Source organism: Strongylocentrotus purpuratus, unplaced genomic scaffold (assembly GCF_000002235.5).
Source record: "Strongylocentrotus purpuratus isolate Spur 01 unplaced genomic scaffold, Spur_5.0 spur5_scaffold_5, whole genome shotgun sequence".
Taxonomy (NCBI): Eukaryota; Metazoa; Echinodermata; class Echinoidea; order Camarodonta; family Strongylocentrotidae; genus Strongylocentrotus; species Strongylocentrotus purpuratus.
Window position 1 is genome coordinate 28,505,375 of NW_022145611.1, and position 27,729 is coordinate 28,533,103.

The window sequence follows — 27,729 nt, forward strand, 5'->3', positions numbered from 1 at the left end:
AACAACTACCCCCGGACAACTACCCCCGGACAACTACCCCCTAGGACAACTAAACCCCCGGACAACTACCCCCAAACATCTACCCCCTAAAGGATAGTTGTCCCGGGGTAGTTGTCATATATAGAGGATGGTTGTCGTAGGGGGTAGCTGTCTGGGAGATAGTTGTCCTAGGGGCCCTGAGTTGATTTATTGAAAATATTTGCCATCTTTATGTACCATAAATAACACTTCTAGACTCGTAAATCCCATATTAACTTTATCCACTGCCGATATACAAATTAGTGTAACTGCTTCTGAATATGGAATAATATACCATACTCGTTTCGAGCAATAGAAAATATGCCAACATACAAACCAAAGCCAACATTCAAGTCAACGCGACGTGACGCGACGCTACCCACCCCCTTAGCATAAGCCCTTCAGAAAACCGTTTGTACGCGTTTTATTGGTACAGTATTTATATTTGACTGAGACCCCCGGGTTAAATCCCCGTAAATACTCGTAATTTAAAATGGCGCCAATGTCAGCGCGTGCGCACTCTTGTAAACGTGAAAGGGTGTATTCAGCATTTTAATAGTGAGCTTTTAAAATACAGCCCCTGGATTTATTTCATATTGCTAACGGCTTTATAGCAACTTGTTTCTGTCTTTTATGGTCGTTTCCCAGCTTTAGTTGTTAGTACTCGAGTAATTCTTTGGCATCATCATAAATATTAATAAACGAAATAAAAAGAGTAAAATTCCGTTTAATTGTTTTCAAAAATCCGTATAAAAATAATGAAAATAATAGGGTTCAGAGAAATTCTCCACTGATTAATAAAAGACCTTTTCATAATTAATTTGATCTAAATCCTCCGGCCTGGATTTATTTTTAATTTACCATAAAACACGGCACTGCATTCCAATTTCAACTGCCCATCGATTAATAACTTAAAGTTTCTCTTCATCTCCCAGGGAGATGTTAATCGTTATAATATGAATACTTGTGCCCGGAAATGTCTCTTATGAATTTGACATAGCTTTATAAACAAAATTCTTTCCACTTAGATCATCTTTTCATTTTTCCGTGCCTAAGATGGTTCTATAAACGTCAGATATCTTTTTCTCCAGACACTGTATTTCGGTCACTTGATGTACCATAGCATCCAACAGCTATACAGCGCAGGTGTGAGAGTAGAAGGGAAAGATGAAGTCCTGCATTCTCTACTGGTTTACAAGACGTCTTTTTGCGATCTTCTTTCTACTCATCTTTTCTCCTTCAACCAACCATTCTGTCGTAAGTAGCGCCATTTGCCCTGAAGAATGCTCATGCTCGTTGTATGTCATCGACTGCTCCAACAGGTTGCTGACCACAGTACCTACTACCAATATTTCGTATAATGCTAGAAAGTTCGTCCTAAGTGTCAATCACCTTACCATCATCGAGGATGAGACCTTCTCCGAACTTATTAACCTTCAGGAATTACGTCTGAACCACAATACTATATATACTTTGAAACCGCTAGCTTTTCGAGGTCTTAATCATCTTATGGAACTCAGTCTCAAGAATAACCGTCTTGTTGATATATCCGCCATTCGTAATCTCCCAACTCTTTCTTTACTCCATATCGAATCGAATTTCTTACAGAGATTTAAACCAGGAGATTTCCATGACGTATCTCTTGCTAATACCTTGACTTTGGCGTTATCTAATAACTTTATTGCAAAATTGTCTTCATTGTCGCCACCTGTAAATTATCTTACAGCCATATCTACTGGCTTGACCATCTTCGATCTTCATCTAATGACTCATGCAGATAAATTGCGCCTGGCAGATTTGAGTGAAAATCACATTCGTATCTTACCGGACCTCGGTAACCTGGCTTCGCTAGAAAAGCTGATCCTTACAGGGAATCCAATTCACTTGATCTTTTCGTCTAACCCTCCCAGCAGTTTGTACTATTTAGATATAAAATACGCCGATCTCTCGTTTATCCCTGTATCCTGGGTTGGCCACATCACTTATTTATTTCTTGACGGGAATAAATTCAAATCCATACACGATATTTGTCATAATAAAAGCAACAACATACATACATTGTCGTTGGCAGAAAACCCTCTGCAAGATGTAAAAGCCACTCCTCAATCAACCGATGCACAAATGAGTGACATATTTACGATTGACCTGCGTATGATGCCTAATCTTCGAAGACTGTTTCTGATTAATAACAAAGTCAAGCAACTAAAAATATTGCACAGCGATCTTCTACTCGACAGCATGACTCGCGATCATCCACACAATCTCACCTTCCTGTTTCTTAATCAAAACTCAATTACAGATATGCCATTTCTTAGAATATTCTCTCGTTTAAAGAGGCTGATTCTTTCTCACAACGAAATCCAGACGATAGATTGGGGACCCTCTGACCAACACATTAGACTACAAACCTTAGACCTGTCTTACAATCAACTTCCAATTCTTGAGAATTTCACGCATCTGGATGTCCTCTCAAACCTAGATGTATCTTACAATTGCATACGGATGGTCACGAGGGGAGCATTTAATGGTTCTTTTAACTTAGTGGTTTTGAAAATCCGCGGCAACTACCTTACAAGGCTTCCTGACTTATCTTATTTGCCTAAACTTCTTCATCTGGATCTCAGTGAGAATTCCATGGATTGTATCCTTCAAGACGATTTAAGTAACCTGACTAGCGTATTGTTTTTGAATGTTGCAAAAAATTACATCACCAATGTTTCGATTCCAATTTACAAAAAATTCCGTTATTTAAACTTGCAAGATAATCATCTATCAACATTGAATGAAATCGGATATCCAGTGACTTTGAACGTTGATGGTAACATGATTTCTAGTTTTCGCTTTAGCAATTGCGATGATCAACCGTTTACTTCCACAGCAAGACTATCCAACAAAAGCTCGACAGATATGCGCCTTCCCATGACTACTAAGAAATTTCATTGTTCATACAACCGCATTTTATCTTTGGAAGAAAATTCGATGTTAATTAATAGGAGTAATGAACAATGTGACACTTCGTGTTATCTGAATACGGTTGTCTTAGATTGGAATATGATAAGATATATTTCCCCCAATGTGTTTAGTTCGTGCAAACTGAGTTTTTTATCACTCGAGGGTAATCCAATTCACGTAATTCCCAGTGAGTATGTCACATTTTTAGCTACTCTTTCTTTATCACACACAAATATACTAACTACATCATTTTTGTCTACGTTAAAAGGCACATCCCTTAGGCACCTATCCCTGAGCAACATCCCAATGTTTCGACATAACCCCGAAACCCTGAGTTTCGATCTTCCTGAGTTAAATTCAATGTTCCTTTGTAATAATGGTATAGTCAACATTCCTAACATGACAGCCCCTTTCCTTAACAGTCTAATTTTAAGTGAGAACAAAATTGCGTTTCTACCCCAAGATGTGTTTCTAGGTATTCCGAGGGTCTATCATGTCGACCTGAGTAGCAATCGCATCAAAAGTATTTCTGCTCAAAGTTTTACTTTTTGTATCTTCATCGAAGAGCTCAATCTGGAAAACAACCAGATCCAGCACATCAGTCAGTCAGCGTTCATCAATCAGGGTCATTTCATCCTTCGACTGGGAAACAACCATCTCGTATCGATTCTGTCAAGTTCTCTACCGTTGCTCTCTCGGACCATCTATCTTGATCCGAACCCATGGCACTGTGACTGTGAATCAACGGCGCTTAGAAGATGGCTCTTGCTATCGGGCGTCCAGCTGTACCAGTGTATGAAGCCATCGAATTTCAGGAACAGGAGTCTCGTAAGTCTGAGAGAGTCAGAGCTGTGTCCTGATGTATTTGGTGACTTTGAACCATCATGGGATATTTCCTTCAACGAAACAAACAATGCTTCTAACAGTACGAGTAATGAAGGAACGGCGGCGTGTAATGGAATATTCTATATTTTACCAATTATTGTCTCTTACCTAGGAATATTGTGTATTAATTAATACATATTCTGGATGTAATGCAAATTTAAGTAAAGCATGTAAACCTGGATCCCTCTTCTTATAAAGATTTCATGGGGTAGGGAAGACTGGTTTAAAAAGATTAAACTATAGAGACTTTAGCTGCCTTCAAAGTGTTACTTACAAAATAGAAAAATCCAGTTTATAGCCCCACCCCACTACAGATGTTCACATTTTCCTCACTTTGAAATAGTTAAGTAGTACGAATGTTTACTTTTCTTTAAAAAGCTATTTACTTTGATTCATGATTAATACTTTGTATAAAGCCGTGTATTCGCAAAACTTTCTCTGATGATGTATTCGCAAATTGAGGAGGAAGTAATGTCATCAAAATCTAATGACCTTTGTGAGATATTTCAGGGAATACTTTGCTCGTAAGTACTTTCAAACTATTTTACTTTTCGAACATTTACTACCCTCACTCTTTCCTACTTTGTCAGTTATGGAATTCAGATTATCACAATCATTTTTAACCCAAAGTTTTATCCGACAATGCCCTGCAGAAGGAGGTGATATGGTATTTGGGCAGATCACTGGTGCTGCTCCTGCTGCAGTTGTTTGGGATGTTGTATTTATGCCTACCGACAGGTCTGCCCGCAGCTCTGGCGATGAGCCATCCATCGCAGAGGTGATCGCTGGGCTATCTCGGCGATAATAGTTTGTCCAACCGCGTATAGGAAGGGATCATTGCTTAATATCCCACATTGACAATAGAATATCCTATGATTTAGACAAAAAAACATGACCCTGGTGATAGCTTTTACTATATATTCACAGCTTCACATGGCTTTGTTTCAATCCACATGTAAGCCTTTAATTATTTTAAACAACCTACTAACTTCTTGTCTCATGGTTTCTAAGTTCTCTCTGCTCACTCGTCCATTGCACAATTTCACATGCATGAGGTTCGTATAAGGTGAATAAAGTATTCCTCCCGAACAGCACATGGAAACTCAGAGATTTACTTACCCCAAAGATTTAGAAATACAAGAAATACGTCATGTTGATAACTGCTGACAGAAGACTTTCATGAGAAAACAAAATTGAAGACATTTTGATGACTCCATGTCAAAGATAACCTTGAACAAGGGATGCGAGAGAAACCAATATTGCGTCATCATTACAAAGAGAATATCACAAAAGTTTGCTTGTAAATAAGCCTATTGAAATGCGCACAATCAATGTGAATACGTCAGCAGTTGTTTGGATTGAAAGAACAATGGACCCACATTCATTGCTTAATACACTGAATATGAGTTACTCTTTAGAATGAAATATACTTCAAGATCACACAGGATATTACTTTTTAATGGAAATCTACCAAAGATGGGTATAACTTTTTTTATACGCACTGTATGATATGCCTCAATGAACCCCAATCAGAAATACATTGCATTTTCGATTTCGAAGTTTCATATCAAGAAACAACATTATGATTTCCTACAAAGTCGGATCCCCGTCGGGTCGTGCCTTGGATAGATCTTCAACATTTAGAATAAAGTTTTAAAAAACATATATGCTAAATGTTAACATAGTTCGTGAGGTTCGTATAAGGTGAATTAAGAATAGCAGTTCTGCTGAAGTGTTAAAAAACAATCTTAAGAAATATCTGTTTAATTTAGCTTATAATTGATTACCATAACCTTTCATGTCTGTACCTTTCCTATCGCACTTTGTATAAATGTATCATGTATGTATTTCATCTTTGCACAAGCTGCGCCTTGAGCATTTGACTATCAAGTGGATTTGGCGCCTTATAAATCATATGTATTATTATTATTATTATAGTGCAATAGTATATAAACTTAACCTAAACTTACTTTAACTTGCTTTTTATGTATCGTATTGTATTGTATTGTATTTATTTGCTGTTTATGTATTTTCAACCATCTTTTTTGAGAGTTATTTTGTAATTGTCCTTTATTTGTTTTCATTATTATAATCCAGCACGATGAATAAACATTTTGTGTAATTTATTTAGTCTGGTAATTACCTTGATATGTATGTTGGCCATTGTTATTCCCACCACGTTGTTTGTAGTAAACGTTCTTTGAATCTCTGTTATATAATATTTATATATATATACACACGCGTTAATTGTTTTATTTGATTTTAATAAACGTAGAAATAAAAATTGAAACTTTAAATGTTGACCATGAATGATTTTTAGTGCAGATGCAGGAGGAATTTTAAAGCACTCGAATGTATTTGGTAATTATCGACAAATTGCATTATGTACTGCAGGAAATGACCAAACCTGTTAAAGATTATTAATACTGAACTAGCACTAATCTTGTACATTTCAAATATAATTTTTGAAATATATGTAAATAGTATACCTGTGACTAAAAATGTATTGCATTCATAAACGTTTGAGTCCATTTCTACTTCGTCTTCTTCTCCTCCTCCTCCTTTTTCTCCTCCTTCTCATCCTCCTCCTCCTCCTCCTCCTCCTTCCAGGCGCGGATCCAGGGGGGGCGAGCGGGCCTTGGCCCCCCCCGCAAAAAAAAAAAAGAGAGAGAAGAAAGGAAAAGAAGGGAAAGGGAGGGAAAGAGGAGAGAAATGGAAAGAAAGAAGAGGAAGAAGAAAAAGAAAAGGGCGAAGAAAGAGATCGGGGGGGGGCGAAAGGGCCTTGCCTCCCAGGCTGTTGACCCCCTCCCCCAATAAAAAACAATAAGAGAGAAGGAAGAAAAGGGGAAGAAAAAAGGAAAAGAGGAGATACTGGCGTACTGATAGGGGAGGGGGGGGGGGGGCTTGGGGGAAATCAAATTCAAACGTGGTTTATTTCTAATTCCACAACGGTGGATAACAAATAATGCTGAAATGACATAATTTCCGAGATTTTTCCTCACTTTTTAGTAAATTATACGTTTGTATGTGTTTGTTGGAAAATGACAAATTCCTAAATTTACAGCCATGCAGGCAAGAAATATGATTCTTGAGATTCCTACATGTCAGGGCCCGAGGTACGGTGGGAATCGGGAGCCCCGAGCTCCCCCCACCCCCCAACTTTTTTGAAAAAGTATATTAAAGACAAATAAAATAGAACGAGAGCAAGAAAGAAAGAATAGTTAACTGCCAGTGTTAAAAAATATTCTCATCTGACCGTGATTAATGCCTAAAACCCCTAAGCTTCCGAGGGCTCTGCCCCCTGGATTCCACCTTAGATGCTCATCTGACGGTAATTTAATGCCTAAAACCCTTGATTTTTGGCGGCTCCGCCCCTGGACCCCATGCCAAATAGTGACCTGCCAGTGTCACAAAATAATAAGGTATACAAAAAAATGCTCATCTGACCTTAATTAAACGCCTAAAACCCCTGAGCTTCCGGGGCCGGCTCCGCCGCCTCGACCCCACCAGGGGCACTTAGACGGGCCCCTGAGTGCTTATCTGACCGTAATTTATTGCCTTAAACCCCTGAGCTTGCGGGGTTAGACAAGGTATCAAAATGTGTTTATCTGACCGCAGGCGCGTAGCCAGGGGGGGGGGGGGAAACTAAATCCAGACGAGGATTAACAGTCGAGAACTGTACAACGAATCGTCTTCTTTCTTTAATAATTTAATAAATCGTAAAATTTTCCGCGCTTGGCGCGGGAGGGGAAAAACTAAATTCAGACGAGGATTATTTTCGAGAACCGTACAACGAATCGTCTTCTTTCTCTAATGATTTAAGGAAATTTAAAAGCTTCCGCGCTTCGCGCGAGAGGGGGGGAACCTGAATCCAGACGAAGATTAAGAGTCGAGAACTGTACAACGAATGGTCTTCTTTCTTTAATAATTTAATAAATCGTAAACTTTTCCGCGCTTCGCGCGGGAGGGGAAAAACTAAATTCAGACGAGGATTATTTTCGAGAACCGTACAACGAATCGTCTTCTTTCTCTAATGATTTAAGGAAATTTAAAAGCTTCCGCGTTTCGCGCGGGAGGGGGGAACCTAAATTCAGACGAGGATTAAGAGTCGAGAACTCGACAACGAATCGTCTTCTTTCTCTATTAATTTTATGAAACGTCAAAGCTTCCGCGTTTCGCGGAGGAGGGAGGGGAAAAAAAATCGCCCCTCCCTGCATCGCCCCCCCCCCGCATTACGTCACTGTTGGTCACCATTACAAACCAATATTTGGCTCGCATAATTTCAAATTTGGGCCCCCCCTAAGAAATCCTGGATCCGCGCCTGCCTCCTTCTTCTCCTTCTTCTTCTTCTTGTTCATTTTAATTCGATTATCAACATTCAATAGACGATGACTCTCTTGTTGTAAATACATGTATGTATATAGGAGAAGCACTTCACTAAAACCACCAAGATAATCATGAAGGAATAGAGAGCACAATGAAGATTACAATGTACCAGCAGATTACTTCTTTTCAAGCTATGGCAATGTTGAGTGGTTATCTCACTAGGGTTGCGATCAGTGAGCGAAAGCGTTGAATAGGACATTTCAGACATTCGCCATAAAGTTTAGTTCTATATAAAGTTCTGTATATATTCTCCAAGTGTTCGCCATGTTCACCAAGCATTCGTCGACCTTCCGAGAAAATTGTGGTCATGTTAAGCCCCTGTCTCACTGGGCTGCGAATACACCATATTCAGCACTAAATGAGCTCTTAGAATACAACCACTGGATTTATTCCATATTCCTAACGGCTTCATGGCAATTTGGTTTTGTCTTTTATGATAATTCCTCAGCTTTAGCTGTTGGTATGCGGGTACATCTTTTGCTTTATCATAAATATTAATAAACGAAAAAAAAAGTATAATTCCATTCCGTTATTTTCTCAAATCCATATAAAAGATAATGAAAACAACAGGGTTCAGAGAAATTCGCCACTGATTAATGAAAGATTTTTCGAAATTAGTTTCTTTTTCATTCACCGGCCTGGATTAATTTTTAATTTACCATAAATACATTTCAAAATTTCCAATTTCAATTTACCATCGATGAATAACTTAATGCTTCTCATTTTCAATTCTAGGATGTTAATCGTGACAATTTGAATACCAGAAATGTCTCTTATGAATTTGACATAGCTTTATCAACAAAATACTTTCCACTTAGATCATCTTTTCATTTTACCGTGCTTAAGATGGTTCTATAAAGGTCTTCTCCAGACACTGTATTTCTGTCACTTGATGTACCATAGCCTCCAACTAAACAGCTTTACAGCACAGGTGTGAGGGTAAAAGGGAAAGATGAAGTCCTGCATTCTCTACTAGTTTACAAGACGTCTTTTTGCGATCTTCTTTCTGCTCATTTTTTCTCCTTCAACCAACCATTCTGTCGTAAGTAGCGACATTTGCCCTGAAGAATGCTACTGCACGTCTTCTTACATCAACTGCTACAACAGGTTGCTGACCACAGTACCGACTACCAATGTTTCGTATAATGCTAAAGAGTTTGTCTTAAGTGCTAATCATAAATTGCGCCACGCGGATTTGAGTGAAAATCACATTCGTATCTTACCGGACCTCGGTAACCTGACTTCGCTAGAAAAGCTGATCCTTACGGGGAATCCGATTCACTTGATCTTTTCGTCTAGCCCTCCCAGCAGTTTGTACTATTTAGATATAAAATACGCCGATCTTTCGTTTGTCCCGGTATCCTGGGTTGGCAACATCACTTATTTATTTCTTGACGGGAATAAATTCAAATCCATACACGATATTTTTCATAATAAAAGCAGCGACATACATACATTGTCGTTGGCAGAAAACCCTCTCCAAGATGTAAAAACCACTCCTCAATCGACAAATGCACAAGTGAGTGACATATTTACGATTAACCTGCGTACGATGCCTAATCTTCAAAAACTGATTCTGATTAATAACAAAATCAAGCAATTACAAATATTGCACAGCGATCTTCTACTCGACAGTATCTTGCTGTATCTTAATCAAAACTCAATTACAGATATGCCATTTCTTAGAATGTTCTCATGTTTAATTGGTCTGACACTCTCTCACAACGAAATCCAGACGATGGATTGGGGACCCTTTGAGCAACACAGTAGACCAGTATTCTTAGACCTGTCTAACAATCAACTTCCAATTCTAGAAAATTTCACGCAACTGCATGCCCTCTCAAACTTAGATGTATCTTACAATCGCATACGGATGGTCACGAGGGGAGCATTCAATGGTTCTTTTAACTTGGGGTTTTTGAAAATCCGCGGCAACTACCTTGCCAGGGTTCCTGACTTATTTCATTTGCCCAAACTTCTTCATCTGGATCTCAGTGAGAATTCCATGGATTGTATCCTTCAAGAAGATATAAGTAACCTGACTAGCGTATTGTATTTGAATGTTGCAAAAAATCACATCACCAATGTTTCGATTCCAATTTACAAACAATTCCATGATTTATATTTGCAAGATAATCTTCTAACAACATTGAATGAAATCGGAAATCCATTGAATTTGATCGTTGATGGTAACATGATTTCTAGTTTTCGCTTTAGAAATTGCGATGAGCAACCGTTCACTTCCAAAGCAAGACAATCCAACAAAAGCTCGACAGATTTGCGCCTTCCGATGACTACTCGGGTATTTCATTGTTCATACAACCGCATTTTATCTTTGGAAGAAAATTCGATGTTTATTAATAGGAGTAATGAACAATGTGACACTTCATGTTATCTTTATACGGTTGTCTTAGATTGGAATATGATAAGATATATTTCCCCCAACAGGCGCGTACGCAGGATTTTTTCAAGGGGGGGGTTTTAACATTTATAAATCAGGCCGAAAATTTCGCAACGACTCAGCCAGCCGCTGAATAAAGCGGGGGGGGGGGGGGGGGGGGGGGGGGGGGGGGGGGGGGGGGGGGGGGGGGGGGTAAGAGGTCACTTTTTTTTTTTTTTTTGGTCTCGGAATTTGACAATTTGACATTTTGCTCCGTTGGGGGGGGGTAAGGTCAGCTTTTTTAGGTCAACCATGGGATTTTTTTTTTTTTTTTTTTTTTTTAATAAAAAAAAAATATATAAAAAATATAAAAAATCCAAAAGGGGGGTGTTTTAGAGAAATTTAGGGGGGGTTTACACACAAAAAATTACCAAAGGGGGGGGTTTAACCCCCCAAACACCCCCCCTGTGTACGCGCCTGTCCCCCAATATGTTTAGTTCGTGCAGACTGAGTCATTTATCACTCAAAGGTAATCCAATTCACGTAATTCCCAGTGAGTATGTCACATTTTTAACTACTCTTTCTTTATCACACACGAATATACTAACTACATCACTTTTGTCTACGTTAAAAGGCACATCACATAGGCACCTATCCTTGAGCAACATCCCAATGTTTAGACATAACCCCCAAACCCTGAGTTTCGATCTTCCTGAGTTAAAGTTCATGTTGCTCCTCTCTAATAATGGTGTAGTCAACATTCCTAACATGACAGCCCCTCTCCTTTTAAGTCTCATTTTAAGTGAGAACAATATTGCGTTTCTACCCCAAGATGTGTTTCAAGGTATTCCGAGGGTCTATCATGTCGACCTGAGTAGCAATCGCATCAAAAGTATCTCTGCCCAGAGTTTTACTTTTTGTATCTTCATCAAAGAGCTCAATCTGGAAAACAACCAGATCCAACACATCAGTCAGTCAGCGTTCATCAATCAGGGTCATTTCATCCTTCGACTGGGAAACAACCATCTTGTATCGATTCTACCAAGTTCTCTACCGTTGCTCTCTCGGACTGTCTATCTTGATCCGAACCCATGGCACTGTGACTGTGAATCAGTGAGTGAGCAGAAGAGAGTAGAACAGTGGGAGGAGAAAAGACAACAACAACAACAACAAAGACAACAGCTAGCTACGGCTCCAACAGCACAGCCACAAATGACTTTTATCTGCAGCAACTGCAACAGGACCTGTCTCTCTAGGATTGGACTGTTCAGTCACAGCAGGAGCTGCACACCAAAAAACTGACCAGTATATAGCGCAATATTCTATTGTCTTTCGAGACAGACAGATGCCGAAGAGTGACTGTGAATCAACAGCGCTTAGAAGATGGCTCTTGCTATCGGGCGTCCAGCTGTACCAGTGTATGAAGCCATCGAATTTCAGGAACAGAAGTCTCATAAGTCTGAGAGAGTCAGAGCTGTGTCCTGGTGAGTTAGGTGACTTTGAACCATCATGGGATATTCCAATCAACGAAACAAACAATGCTTCTAACAGTAGGAGTAATGAAGGAACGGCTGTGTTTTTGAATGAAATATCCTATATTTTACCAATTCTTGTCTCTTTCCGAGGAATATGTTGTTTTTATCTGTTAAATGCAATTTAGGAATCGGTGTTTCATATATTTACTTTTTACAGAATATTTGTTTGGCTTCTTCTAAGACTTACATCTAAATGTCAAAACATAATTTTGACACAAACGAAAGCCTATATTCTTGATGTAAACTTGAATCCATCTTCTTATAATGCTTTCATGAAGGAGGGAAGACTGATGTAAAATTAAACTAGAGTCGTATACTGCCATTAAAGAGTTTTCTCCCAAAATAGAGAAATCCAGCATAGGCCTCCCTACTATAGATGTTCACATTTTGTCCTCATTTTGAAATAACAAAGAAGTACGAATGTGTACTTTCCTTTTACAAAGCTATTTATTTTGATTGATGAATATTTCTTCTTATACTGTATAGCCGTGTGTTCGTAAGTTTTTCTTTGATGACATTATTGCAAATTGAGGAGGATTCAAATAGGGATTAAGGAATCAGCTAAGAGATCAAGATCTAAAGACTTAGTTCGAGAGATATTTCAGTGAATACTTTGCTCGTAAGTACTTTCAAACTATTTTGCTTTCCCAAGATTAACTACCCTCACCCTTTCCTACTTTGTCAGTTAAGGAATTCAGGTTATCACAATCATTTTGAACTCAAAATGTTATAGGACAAAGCCCTGCAGAAGAAGGTGAAAATGGTATTCGGACAGATCACTGGTGCTGCTACTGCCGCAGTTACGACGATGGTGTATTTTTTGAGCAAATGGGTACCGACAGCTCAGGCGTTGATACATCGCAGAGGTGATTGCGGGGCGATGGTAGAATATATATATATATATATATCATAGCTTGACATGACCATGTTTCAATCCACATGAAAGCTTTTAAATATTTTAAACAACCAACAAACTTCTTGTTTCACGACATCTAAGTCCTCTCTGCTCACTAAGTCCAATGTACCATTTTCAATAATTTATTGCATTTTACCCCGGTCCCCAACATCAAGAAATCCTCTGGACGGCCATGCATTATGGCTCAAGGCATGGGCACACAGAGGATTTTTTAATTTTGGGAACCGGGGTAAAATGCAATAAATTATTGAAAATTTAATGCATTTTCTTTGTCTTTTTTATTTATGGAAACTGCCCCCTACCCTAGCCCCCGCTGCGTACAGTAGTGGTTCAGTGACAAAGCAATGGCATCGTAACTGTGAAGCCCAAGGATCAAAACCGTGTCGATGTGCTATATTAGTGCCCTTTTGTGGGGCATTACACCTCATTACAGTCATTTATGACTTAAGGGCATAGGTCCCCTAGTTGATAAGCATAGTAGCATACACATGCTTTAGCAGTCACGCAAAACACACATTGTCAAATTATTATTCAATAAAATCTGAGAATGTATACTATTATTTAGATCTATTATTTTTAAATTGTTTTTAAAATAATTCCATAAATTGGGGTAAAACAAAAATATTCCAACTATATGAGCGACAGTGTACATTATAGATTAACATGATTTACAAACAAAGTTAAATTAAACATACACATATATATAAACAAATAGGTTAGAAGGCGAGAAATCCAAACAAGCCCTAATTTAGAAAAAGAATACGAACGGAAAAAATATATATATAATAGAATATATTTTTGTTTTAAATAGAAGAAAAACAAATCGTTAAACGATAGGGGATGGAGCAACGTCGATCTGGCGCTGCCCAGTGGCTGCCGGGCTCACGATCAATTGGGCATAAGAATTTCCATTTTCGGTTTCACTTAATAAAATTTGGAGTGGAATTTAAAATATTATTATTATTCTTATATTGTGATTGAAAAAAAAAATGTAAATATTGATTTACATGAGGTTCATGGGACTGACATATCGTTGATTAACGGGGAATTCATGATGTATTTAGGAATATAGTTTTGTATTGATCTAGAAAAAATTCCCGGTTTCAACTACGACAGAATATTTGATAAGCTAAAAAGACAAATGATACCTTGGTCAAACCGTAACATTTCTGTTTTGGGTCGCATGGTCCTAGTAAAATCAATGCTTGTTTCGCAACTTAACCATTTTTGTATGTCCAATCCTACCTCTTCTGAACATCTTTTCAAAGCAATAAACGTATCTTTCTTTAATTCATTTGGAAAGGGAAACCTGATAAAATTAGCAAAAAAAGATGGTTTGTACTGACGAAAATGGTTGATGTTGAACATTTTTCTAGAACTTTGAAACTGACCTGGATTAGGAAAATATTGTTGAATTCATGTGAAGACGTTACCCATTTAATGTACGCTTTCTTACGACCATTATCATAATTGAAATGGGGTTAAGGTGATATATATTTCACTAAATTATCATTAATGCTAAAACTAATGTTAGAAAGAATTTTTTCCAAATACTAGTTTATTTTGTCCGCTATGTTCAGTGTACTACTCCTTTATGGCAAGCTATTTCTATTTGGTATTATTCTGAGGTGAAAATTGGAGGAATGGGTAAATTTTTAAAAGAACGTTGGAATAAAGGAAGTCAATTTATAAACGATTTATTAGATGATCAAGGATATATTTCAGTAAAAGAAGATTGTTTAGAAAGTTTTCAGTCAAAATACGGTTTCTTCATTATTACGCACTTTGTCAAATCATTACATGCAAATACAAGTCCCGATTGGAAAGTTGTAATATAAGAGTAAATAGACCGTTATGCTCTGCATATATTTCATGATTGTTGAAAGATACACAAGGATGTAGACATAATCAAATCATTTTAAAATAAAAGGACGCTCATTTGAATATATTAAGTAATAGATGGCATGCAGATGGTTTATTATTTGATGATACATATATGCAATATTATTTCAGGGTTATGTTTCGCTGTACAATGCATACAATAGTTCGGTACTTTCAGTACAGACTTTTAAATAGGATACTATATTTGAATAAATATCTTGTGAAAATAAGAATAAATCTTAAAAAGAACTGTTCCCTTTGTGGAAGAGAAGAAGAAATGGGTGCACTTTTTTAAAACACCTGTAACGTGACCAAATTTATTTGGAGTCGTTTGACTGACAGGTTAAACATTGTACACGCTGTAGAATAAAACTGTCTTTAATATGATGCTTTAAACTGGATAATAATTTGGACTGAACAACAATTATATTTTATCGAATACAAAAATCTATACCGTCATTTCAGACAATGAAACGGTATATGAGGAATAGTTACACAAATAAAAGGCAGGTTAGCATACTTGCTAACAAAACTGATACATTTTGAGAGGATTTTGATCGTTTAGTATTATATGTTCTGTTTACAGTATTATTATTAACATATTATTATTATCAATATGCTACGCTTTCAGTAATCGCTTATTACTGTTGATATTCATTATGTATATCTTATTCTGAAGTATTATGACATTCATTTGTACATGTATTCAAATATATTATTCAGAGATTGATTAATGAAATGGTCCAAAAAATGGAGAACAAAAATTAACGACTCCGTGACAAGAATATCCTTGAACAAGGGATGCGAGAGAACCCAAGATTTCGTCATCACTACAAAGATAATATCATAAAGTTTGCTTGTGAATAAGCCAATTCAAATGCGCAAAATCAATGTGAATACGTCAGCAATTGTTTTGGACTGACATCTCACCATACAGACATTGATTCATTGCCTCAGCCCAATATTGACACAAGAGGATTTGAACAACAGTTTTCTTAAAGGCTGCTGCTCATTCATCAGGGGCAGCAGAGTTATGAATAAGGTATCACCGGGCAGAATATTCATTACTCTTTGAAATAAGATATAATTCAAGGTCACACGGGATTTCAATTTTTGATGGGAATCTTCCAAACATGGGTATAATTTTGTGTATACGCCCTGTATATGTCTCAATAAACCCCAATCAGAAATATATAGCATGTGTCATATTTCGAAAATCAGTCGCACGACATGTAATCAAACTCCGGGCGAATTTTGGCCCAAATTCCGCAGGGAGCTTGTGTGATATACGCAAATGACGTCGCCAAAAATTCGTCACAATTTTCTTTGAATCGCTGAATCGCCACAATCGCCAGATGTTCGTCGCTTTGTGAGATACTACCCTTACTTATTGGCAATTACACAGAAAACAGAAAAATGGAGGTTATTGATGTTTAAACACCTTTGCCCATTTCAAGTACGCAATGCTATAATGACTAATGAGTAGTAAAGACATTACCGTTTTATTGTTTTCGACTGATATGAATATATGTCTATGATTATAATGATGCTTCATTTAAAATTGATATTTTTTTATCGTTTGTTTGCTTTGAAGGAGAATAAAAGATGAGCATGCCACTACACATTTCACTATATAATCGTGCTTATTCTATTGTTACGTTGCAGTGGCGGATTCAAATGGGGGCCGAATCGGCTACAGCCCTCTCTTTGGCATCTAAAGAAACAAAAAAGGAGGGAAGAGAAAGAGAAGAAGATAGGAAAAGGAGAAACAGAGAGAGAGAGAGAGAGGAAAAAAAAGATTTAAAAACCCCACCGCAAGCCATGCGTAATATGTGCATAAAATCAATGGCGGGTCGGAGGGGGAGGAGGGGGGGGGGGGGGGGGAGCGAAACGGCAGCGGACCTCCCCTTTTTGGCGGCCTAAAAAGGGATAAGATATCTTTTTGTTAAGCGACTGAAGAAAAAGAAGAATAAAGAGAAAAGAAGACAAAAGAGAAGAAGATAGAGGGCAAGAGAGAGAAAAAAATAAGAACATGCAAACGAAGACTTCAAACGAAAGTAGAACAGTACAAAAACACAGTTCTATAACATAGACTTGAAAAGAGTCAGAGAAATCATAGGGGCTGTGTGACTTTTAAGAAGAAAATCACAATTTCTAACGGACATTTTGAAGGTTCTAAATTCAAGAACTTCACGGGACTCCGTCCCTCGGACGCCTGCAAAAGACTATGCCCCTGCATCCCGCAAGGGGCCCTAGATAGAGGTGGTTCCCAAGACTACCCTTTGTTCTATAAAATTATTAGAGAGTAATTGTGAGAAAGAGAGAATAGATTTACAACGAGATAAACCAATAAGGGAAATCCAAATTTCAAAGCATACATCAGAGTTTCTCTTGCTCAAGACGGCTACCTTAAAGGTTCTGAATGGATAAAACTCGAGCCGTCCGAAGGCTACGTCCCTTAACCGGCTGGGGCTCTTTCCATGCAACTCACCAGAGACCCTAAGGTGGGCCCCTTCATCCCACCCATAAAGTTAGAAGTGGTTTCCAAAGACAATCCTGTGTATAAAATTGTCATTAGAAGAGAGTGTGTGTTTCCATCGCTCAAGACGGATAACTTGAAGGTTCTGAATCGCTAAAACTCGTGAGCGTCCGGGGGCTCCTCCCCCATGGTCCCTGGCATAGGGCCCTAAGACGGGTTTATGGAATCCATCCAGGCCCAACCAAAAGGCGTACGTTTTCTTTCGCCCTCTTTTTTTGAAAATCCTAGATCCGCCGATGCGTTGAAACATGAGAACAAAATAATACAGACAAATATCTTTGCATGGCAAAAGATGTATCAACATCAATTTATTTACATCACAAAAAATCTTGGCGAAAAACGTAATGATCCTTTATCAAATTTGTTCATCTATTTAACATTAAACGGTCCATTTTACGAAATAATTATTGCGCCACAAAAATCATAGGCCATCAAAAAATACAATCAAGGACATTTATGATCGACAAAAGATTGTGGGTAAAGATTTATGATAATAATTTTCATTACAATCTCTTGAGAAAAACAATGATCAAAATCCTTGATTGTACATGTATGATACTAACATCAATTTTATACAAAGTTAAACATAAATTAGAGAGAGGGAGAAAGAGAAAATATTCATAAGTCAAAATGGATTGCTTATAACACACAAACACTATGAATAAAATATGTTGTTAGAACTCTGCCTGTTAACATTTCATGGCCCTGTTACATAAAACTTGATATCAATAACAAGTAACAAGCTACTGTTATAAGCTACTGAAATCATGGCATGTGATTGGCCGAGAGCAAATTTGTCATAGAAATTTAGCATTTATTATAGATAAAAAGTTTATGAAACGGGCCCCTGATGTGATTCTTCTAGCTCCTGCACAACAATAGTTATGAAATATTATGTATTATATTTTTGATCAATGAAATCCTTGTAAGTGATTGGTCAACATAGCATCATGTGACCCAACATAACATTGATATGATGTAACCGTGACGTCATCCATGGTATAGTGCACTATACCATGGCACTAGGGACTTTCAGATTGAGTGGACGAGAACACGACGAACGCCGACTGATCATGCGTGTCAACGTACGCAACTGCCCACGTTGACTACAATTAGAAATCTTTGTCTGATTTAATGACGTCATTGGCGATTTATAAGCCATTTATAAGCCCTTGGCTAGAAAAGTCATTGGCGATTTTTTGGGCGATTTATAAGCCAAATAATACTTCTCTCACGCATTATTCAATAGCGATTTTCACCGTGGGAAACCACAGAACGTGTGTCGGATGTTGCCTCTATTCAAGTCGTCGAAATAACCTCTGCGACGCATTATGCCTCAGTCAGACCTTTGCGTATGATGCTGCGTATTGCTGCGCTGTACGGGGTATATCAATACGCAGCCGTTCCCAGCAATACGCGGCAAATTTGAAGGTAGCAGTCACACTATTGCGTATCTAGCTCGTAGGCAGCTCGTATGCCGCTCGTACTAAGACTGCCTACGGTTGCCTATGACCACGCTATAGCTCGCTGTTGCTCATAGCAGTACGATTTAATACGCAGTTTGCTCGCCACTTTGCGTATGTAACTGGTTCTTTGCTTGTTTGCTGCTCGCTAGCCGCTCGCACCAGTACGTCTCGTTACGTCTCACTGCGTGTTCACTCGCTTTAGCTCGTCTGCTGTTCGTACTGCTGCGTGCCAGCTCGCTCTACAGCGTACCAGCTCGCTTGGGCTGCGACGGCGTATAAATAAAAGTCATTTTACGGGCTTCTGTCGAGTCTACATCTAAAAAAAAAATCAATCTAATGAAAAAATTGCCCGGGAGCAGAGCTCTGCCTCGCAAAAGCTTAAGCTTTTGGTTCAGCTGGAAGAAGCAGAGGCAAATGATGTTTATTTATTAACGTTATGTAGCGCAGCGACGGTGGTTGGTGCTAGCATTGAGAGAGAGCTAAAGCGAACGGCGTACGAACTAGACTCGCAGCGTAGCGAGCGGCAATTGCAACAGTTCTTGCTGCTGCGAGTGGTAGGCGAGCAACAGCGCAACAATACGCGCAATCATGCGAACGACAACGAGCTCCTGCGAAGTAAATCGTGCAGGGAACGCAGCTATAGGCAGTGCAGTGACACGCGCTCCAAAAAAAAAGAGGTGCGTATGGTTGCGTATACTTGCGCTAAGCCACTCGCTGTTGCTCGCATTCACTGGTTGCCACTCGTATCCGCTCGTAGATGATTTAATTCTGCGTTTGCTTGCGATAGTTTAGAAAATTTTAAAAACTAGCGAGCGGCAAACGCAGGCCTTAGCGCTAGTCTGCGTATTGAGTACGCAGTGAGCACGTTTCATTGCGCTTTATTGGGTATGACTGCCTACGTCTGCGTTCGGGCAATACGCAGCAATACGCAAGCCCAATACGCAAAGGTGTGACTGAGGCATTAGCGGTACAGAAAAAAAAACGCTACCCGCCGGGCACCAAAATTTGTGAAACATGTCTGCAAAGTAACCTCGTGTGTTTGTAAGTAAACTGAAATTATTTTATTTTATTATTTTTAATCTCACGCACATACAGTACAACATGCAACATGTTATAAAAATTTGTTTGTGACACTGCACCACTCGCACTGCTAAACCACCCTGTGTGTAGATCTAGTGAAACTTAGCAGCACACAACCCATACTAAAAAAAAGTCTTAAAAATATGATTATTGTAACAAAAAAATCTCATTCATGAATTATGTGTCTTTCATTATTATCTTGGCTGTTTGGTTATTTTTTATTCACAAGAGCGCTCAAATCTTCAATCTTGAGCACATTCATGCAAGGCCCTGGTCTAAGTAACAAGTTAAACACTCCTACTCCTACTCCTAGACCTAGTGCCAACGAGGTGAAACACGACAGTCTTTGACCTCATACCCATAGGTGACAATAGCGCATATACGGGGTGGTGCATTTGAGGAAAGTCGGCACCCGCGGTAACACACAAATGCACACAATGATAACGACAAGGCTTGCCGGTTGATTCTATGATTTTTTTTTCTTTTACCCGGTAATTAAAAACTTTTTTGAGTAAAATTAGTTATTGATTATTGCAGTTTATATATCACAAATGTATATCTCTGAGGTATAAATTTTGATTAAATTCTTGTCAATTTTGTAAAATGATGCTTGAAAGTCTGACTACTCTGGCGGTTTTTCTCCACGTTATTGAGGTCCTAATTCCCCCTAGAGTGCCTCTAAATATGGAATTGTAAAAACCATGCCAATAACTTAGAGGGCCTCACAAAAATATGCTCAAAATTACAGATTTAAGTGCTCTGGTGAACAAAAAACAACATAACAGCCAAGATTATAATGAAAGATAGATCATTCCATTGTCATTCATTCATGATTTTTTGTTGTTACAATAATCATATTTTTAAGATTTTTTAAAATATTGGTGTACATGTTGGTCAGCCAATCCCATCGTAATTTCGCATATGGAGGCGAAACAGCTTCTCTAAAGCGCAGACTCCAACGACACAACAGTGGCCATGGTTCAAACTTTACAAATAACCCCCAACTGCGACCCTGGATGCGATTCCCTGGCAGTGGTCATGACGAGGCTAACATAGATGCCAGGAAACATTTTGAGCACCTCTGGCATGCCCTGAATGCAGACGACCACCTACCAGATACTCAAAAAATCTACACCAATGGAAAAATTGTCTTCAACCGGATGCGTACGAGATACCCAAGCCTTGCATATGGGAAAACCTAGGGGACGCGTAGCTACGTTTACCTCGTTTAAGTACTTACAATGCTCATGTACACATTTCCAAATATCCAATAATTTCAAATTTGAAGTCACTAGGTGAGAGGATGCATTTCTTTTAGGCAATGCGTCCTCTCACCTCCAAACAACCAGGAACATTCTTCAAAGATAGCTGACAAACTCAAGTGCAATCGCCACAAGCCCTTGTACAAACATATCACTCATCCCTCGTCTATAGTACCAAGTCCCTACTTATATCTACAACTGTGCACGACTAATGTGAAGTGCTCATTCACAGCATACATTGGCATTTAACACATATCTCTGCTCTTCTTTAAAAAAACAAAAAAACAAACAGCACCTATGACCACCAAAGAAAGGGATTTCTCATTTGCATAGGCCTATATTAAACACATTTCCCAATAGATATATTATTACCTTTAAACTTTCTATCAAAATCAGGATGGACCCTCACTAATGCAATTCAACTGTCTGTCTTCACTTTTGGCCAAATAATCCACCTCATGAAATTTCATAGCCACTTAAATGCCCACACAAATCAGAATTACTGTGCCATAATTGAGCAACAACCTGTCCTGCAACCAAGATGCAAACTAATGCGGCATACTCAAAGCACTTCGTAGGAAACTTGAACACATATCTTCTTATCAGTCCACCAATCTACTTCTCTGCTATACCAATACCCAACCCTAGTTCCGACAGCTCTGGATTTAGGAAAATCAAGGTGACGCATTCTCGATCGATTATGTTAGGACTATTAATTATACTAAAAAAATATACATATTATGATTTTCTTTTTTACAAACTGGAGGTAATTTATTGGTTTAATAGTTCATTTACATATTCTCCATAAATTATAAGTGGGAATAGCTTTGGTTCTTGGCATCTTTGACTTTTCTTTTTATCGACCTTTCTAATCAATGAGAGATATTATATCTGTACAGCGGTATAACAGAATTTGTTTCAGGACATGCTAATTGCATCAGTGTTATCAAGCATTCGTTTTTAGTAAACAACTCATACGGGTTATGACCTGTTAAAAGAAAGAAGAAAGAAACTATTCACTAAATAAATGTAAGGAACAAATGTAACTATCATTTGATATTATATTTGATATAACCTAACGTCTAGTAGGGCAATCAACTTGAAACAATCACCAGGTGGAAAACATTAAAACATTTGATGTTTAACAAATGGGAAACATATCCACGTCCATATCAAGCAGTAGTCTGTCCCAGATGTGTGATCCCGTCCGAAATGTACCCGGCAAAGTTACTTTGTCAGCCTAACAATAGCTGGTGAGTTTTCCCACAAAGTCCCCTACCCCATCCCCCAACCCCCCCCCCCAAAAAAAAAAACAACAAACAAACAAACAAACAAACAAAAAAACGGTAAGTCAACTCCAGGAAGTAATATGACGATAAAAGTGATCAAAATATTTGTCAGGATAGGGTCGTTGGATAAACTGGCATTTTGAAGTCTTACAGTACAGTTTAGACACTATCTCCATTCCTCAATCACGTCACCAAATAGATTTCAACCCGACATCAAACCGACAAGTTTTGGGCCATTCGTAAGCGGTCGGTCTGCATGGAGTCGGTCTCGTTGGTACGACCGAGGTATTAGAGCAAAGGCATTCTGATTACAGTGACGAAGCTACAGGGGGCACGGGGGCACGTGTCCCAATAGAGTGGTATACAGCATTAAAAAGAAAAAAGGGCAAATGGAGATGGGGCCCACACCCCCTTTTGTAAAGTGACATCTCAATGGATGGAATCTACTTTGCGTACACTATAGCTCTTGCTATGTTTGACAACCCTCTGGCAAGCTTCATAATTTCCAAGAGAAAATTTATTTTCGAGAGCAATGCATATATTAGTAAACCGATCAATTCACATCGTACTCAACATGGGAAACTTTACACTACCCCCTCGATAACAAGAGACAAGAACTGGCAAAGTATAGAGAATTGCATAAACAAACAAGGCTGCATTATTTATACCATGTTCATTGTAAGAAGCATTGTTTGTTTTGTTGATTGGAATATCCCCTGATGATTCAAAGTCACCTAACTCACCAGGACACAGCTCTGACTCTCTCAGACTTACGAGACTCCTGTTCCTGAAATTCGATGGCTTCATACACTGGTACAGCTGGACGCCCGATAGCAAGAGCCATCTTCTAAGCGCTGTTGATTCACAGTCACAGTGCCATGGGTTCGGATCAAGATAGACGGTCCGAGAGAGCAACGGTAGAGAACTCGGTAGAATCGATACGAGATGGTTGTTTCCCAGTCGTAGAATGAAATGACCCTGATTGATGAACGCTGACTGACTGATGTGCTGGATCTGGTTGTTTTCCAGATTGAGCTCTCTGATGAAGATACAAAAAGTAAAACTCTGGGCAGAGATACTTTTGATGCGATTGCTACTCAGGTCGACATGATAGACCCTCGGAATACCAAGAAAAACATCTTGGGGTAGAAACGCAATACTGTTCTTACTTAAAATCAGATTCGCAAGGAGAGGGGCTGTCACGTTAGGAATGTTGACTATACCATTATTACAGAGGAGCAATATTGACTTTAACGCAGGAAGATCGAAACTCAGGGTTTCGGGGTTATGTCGAAACATCGGGATGTTGCTCAGGGATAAGTTCCTGAGGGATGTGCTTTTGAACGTAGACGAACGTGATGTAGTTATTAGATTCGTGTGTGATAAATAAAGAGTAGATAGAAATGTGACATACTCACTGGGAATTACGTGAATTGGATTACCTTCGAGTGATAAAGTACTCAGTCTGCACGAACTAAACACATTGGGGGCGATATACCTTATCATATTCCAATCTAAGACAATCGTATTCAGCCTACATAAAGTGTCACATTGTTGAATACTCCTATTAATAAACATCGAATTTTCTTCCAAAGATAAAATGCGGTTGTATGAACAATGAAATTCCTTAGTAGTCATCGGAAGGCGCAAATCTGTCGAGCTTTTGTTAAATAGTCTTGCTTTGGAAGTGAACGGTTGCTCATCGCAATTTCTAAAACGAAAACTAGAAATCATGTTACCATCAACGTTTAAAACCTCTGGATTTCCGATTTCATTCAATGTTGTTAGAAGATTATCTTGCAAGTTTAAATCCTGGATTTTTTTGTAAATGGGAATCGAAACATTGGTGATGTGATTTTTTGCAACATTCAAATACAATACGCTAGTCAGGCTACTTATATCGTCTTGAAGGATACAATCCATGGAATTCTCACTGAGATCCAGATGAAGAAGTTTAGGCAAATGAGATAAGTCAGGAAGCCTTGTAAGGTAGTTGCCGCGGATTTTCAAAACCATCAAGTTAAAAGAACCATTAAATGCTCCCCTCGTGACCATCCGTATGCGATTGTAAGATACATCTAAGTTTGTGAGGGCAAGCAGTTGCGTGAAATTTTCTAGAATTGGAAGTTGATTGTTAGACAGGTCTAGGAACAGTAGTCTAATGTGTTGATCAAAGGGTCCCCAATCCATCGTCTGGATTTCGTTGTGAGAGAGAATCAGACCAATTAAACGAGAGAATATTCTAAGAAATGGCATATCTGTAATTGAGTTTTGATTAAGAAACAGGAAGGTGAGATTGTGTGGGTGATCGCCCATCATTCTGTCGAGTAGAAGATCGCTGTGCAATATTTGTAATTGCTTGATTTTGTTCTTGATCAGAATCAGATTTTGAAGATTAGGCATCATACGCAGGTCAATCGTAAATATGTCACTCACTTGTGTATCTGTTGATTGAGGAGTGTTTTTTACATCTTGGAGAGGGTTTTCTGCCAACGACAACGTAAGTATGTTGCTGCTTTTATTATGAAAAATATCGTGTATGGATTTGAATTTATTCCCGTCAAGATATAAATAAGTGATGTGGCCAACCCAGGATACCGGGACAAACGAAAGATCGGCGTATTTTATATCTAAATAGTACAAACTGCTGGGAGGGCTAGACGAAATGATCAAGTGAATCGGATTCCCCGTAAGGATCAGCTTTTCTAGCGAAGTCAGGTTACCGAGGTCCGGTAAGATACGAATGTGATTTTCACTCAAATCTGCCAGGCGCAATTTATCTGCATGAGTCATGAGATGAAGATCAAGAGGGTCAAGCCAGTAGATATGGCTGTAAGATATTTTACAGGTGGCGACAACGAAGACAGTTTTGCAATGAAGTTATAAGATAACGCCAAAGTCAAGGTATTAGCAAGGGATACGCCATGGAAATCTCCTGGTTTAAATCTCTGTAAGAAATTCGATTCGAGATGGAGTAAAGAAAGAGTTGGGAGATTACGAATGGCGGATATATCAACAAGACGGTTATTATTGAGACTGAGTTCCATAAGACGATTAAGACCTCGAAAAGCTAGCGGTTTCAAAGTATATATAGTATTGTGGGTCAGACGTAATTTCCTGAGGCTAGTGAGTGAGGAGAAGGTATCATCCTCGATGATGGTAAGGTGATTAGCACTTAAGACAAACTCTCTAGCATTATACGAAACATTGGTAGTCGGTACTGTGGTCAGCAACCTGTTGTAGCAGTTGATGTCAGAAGACGTGCAATAGCATTCTTCAGGGCAAATGGCGCTACTTACGACAGAATGGTTGGTTGAAGGAGAAAAGATGAGCAGAAAGAAGATCGCAAAAAGACGTCTTGTAAACCAGCAGAGAATGCAGGACTTCATCTTTCCCTTTCACTCTCACACCTGTCCTGTAAAGCTGTTGGGGGCTATGGTACATGAAATGCCCGAAATACAGTGTCTGGAGAAGAAGATATTTGACGTTTATAGAACCATCTTAGGCTCGGTAAAATGAAAAGATGATCTAAGTGGAAAGAATTTTCTTTATAAAGCTATGTCAAATTCATAAGAGACATTTCTGGTATTCAAATTGTCACGATTAACATCCTAAAATTGAAAATGAGAAACATTAAGTTATTTATCGATGGTAAATTGAAATTGGAAATTTTAAAAATGTATTTTTGGTTTATTAAAAATAAATCCAGGCCGGTGAATGAAAACGAAACTAATTTCGAAAAACTCTTACATTAATCAGTGGCGAATTTCTCTGAACCCTGTTATTTTCATTATCTATTATGGATTTGAGAAAGTAATGGAATGGAATTATACTTTTGTTCGTTCATTAATATTTATGATAAAGCAAAAGATTTACCCGCATACCACCAGCTAAAGCTGAGAAATTATCTTAAAGACAGAACCAAATTGAAGCCGTAAGGAATATCAAATAAATCCAGTGGTTGTAATCTAAGAGCTCATTTAGTGCTGAATATGGTGGATTTCATCTTTCCCTTTCACTCTCACACCTGTCCTGTAAAGCTGTTGGGGGCTATGGTACATGAAATGCCCGAAATACAGTGTCTGTAGAAGAAGATATCTGACGTTTATAGAACCATCTTAGGCACGGTAAAATGAAAAGATGATCTAAGTGGAAAGAATTTTCTTTATAAAGCTATGTGTGTTCGACCTTGTGATTTTGTTTAGATCTGTCCACAATCACTTTGGTCGGCAAAATGTTTTCGATGAAACAGCGTAAACCTCCAGCCGACCAATATGCTCCGGAGATCACTGACAACCTTTTAAAAACTGGCGAAAAAACTCTCTGTGACCTCCGACAACTAATTCCCGACCGGTGTTTGTCGTGAGTCGGCCACCAATCGTACTCCTATTGTGACTTAAGCCTAAGCTAAGGAGATCATATCAAGTATGATGTCATAGATGTAACTTAAAAGTCTCATATATTATTGTACTGAGAAAAGAATTGTGCATACTCTAAGACCCCACCCATTTTCGGTATTTTATTGAATAACATCTGATTAGTTGCAACGAGACATCACATAAAGTTACATTAAAAATAATTGCAGAGAAGATGATACGAAAACTTTATATGGTCCACGTATGTAAATAATATTAAATGATATAAAATACCCTTAAAAAACGAAATCCGGTTGTCATCGCCATTTAAATAGCTGTAAAACATGCAAACCCCATGGTCTTACGATTTTCACTCGCCCACTTTGCTCGCTTGCAAATTAATAATATGGCCATTACACATAGTTGCAAAAAAGTTTATTATAGAACCGTGTAAAGGTATTGTTATGTCGAAAAGGATCCTCTTTATTGGCTAGATTCTTAATTTGTCCCGCGGGCCAGAAATATTTATGTTATTACGTCCCTGGTCACTGCGATAAAATACATACATAAGAAGTGTACAGGGCCAACTCTTGCCCGAATATCAGCTTCCTGGGCCCCGTGCCCCCGTTGCACAAAAATTACCATTGATGGTAACTTTGCCATCAATGGAAACAACCTTGGAAACCTTGATTTTAATTGGCTGTTGAGCCCTGTTACCATGGTAGTTGCCATGATGGGAAATAGTTACCATCAATCAGTGGCGTACGCAGGATTTTTTCAAGGGG

The 27,729-nt window shown here is 38.5% G+C and overlaps 1 protein-coding gene across 1 annotated transcript; it reads left to right on the forward strand.

Moving 5' to 3' along the window:
• Positions 1–1,136: 1,136 nt before the first annotated feature.
• Positions 1,137–11,923, forward strand: LOC105439183 (leucine-rich repeat-containing protein 15-like). The gene is made up of 6 exons (XM_030999156.1): positions 1,137–1,576; positions 1,796–1,977; positions 2,353–2,499; positions 3,538–3,895; positions 4,509–4,644; positions 11,476–11,923. Exons 1-6 carry the CDS (start codon positions 1,186–1,188, stop codon positions 11,921–11,923), a joined length of 1,662 nt encoding a protein of 553 aa, XP_030855016.1. The 5' UTR covers positions 1,137–1,185.
• The last annotated feature ends 15,806 nt before the right edge of the window (positions 11,924–27,729 follow it).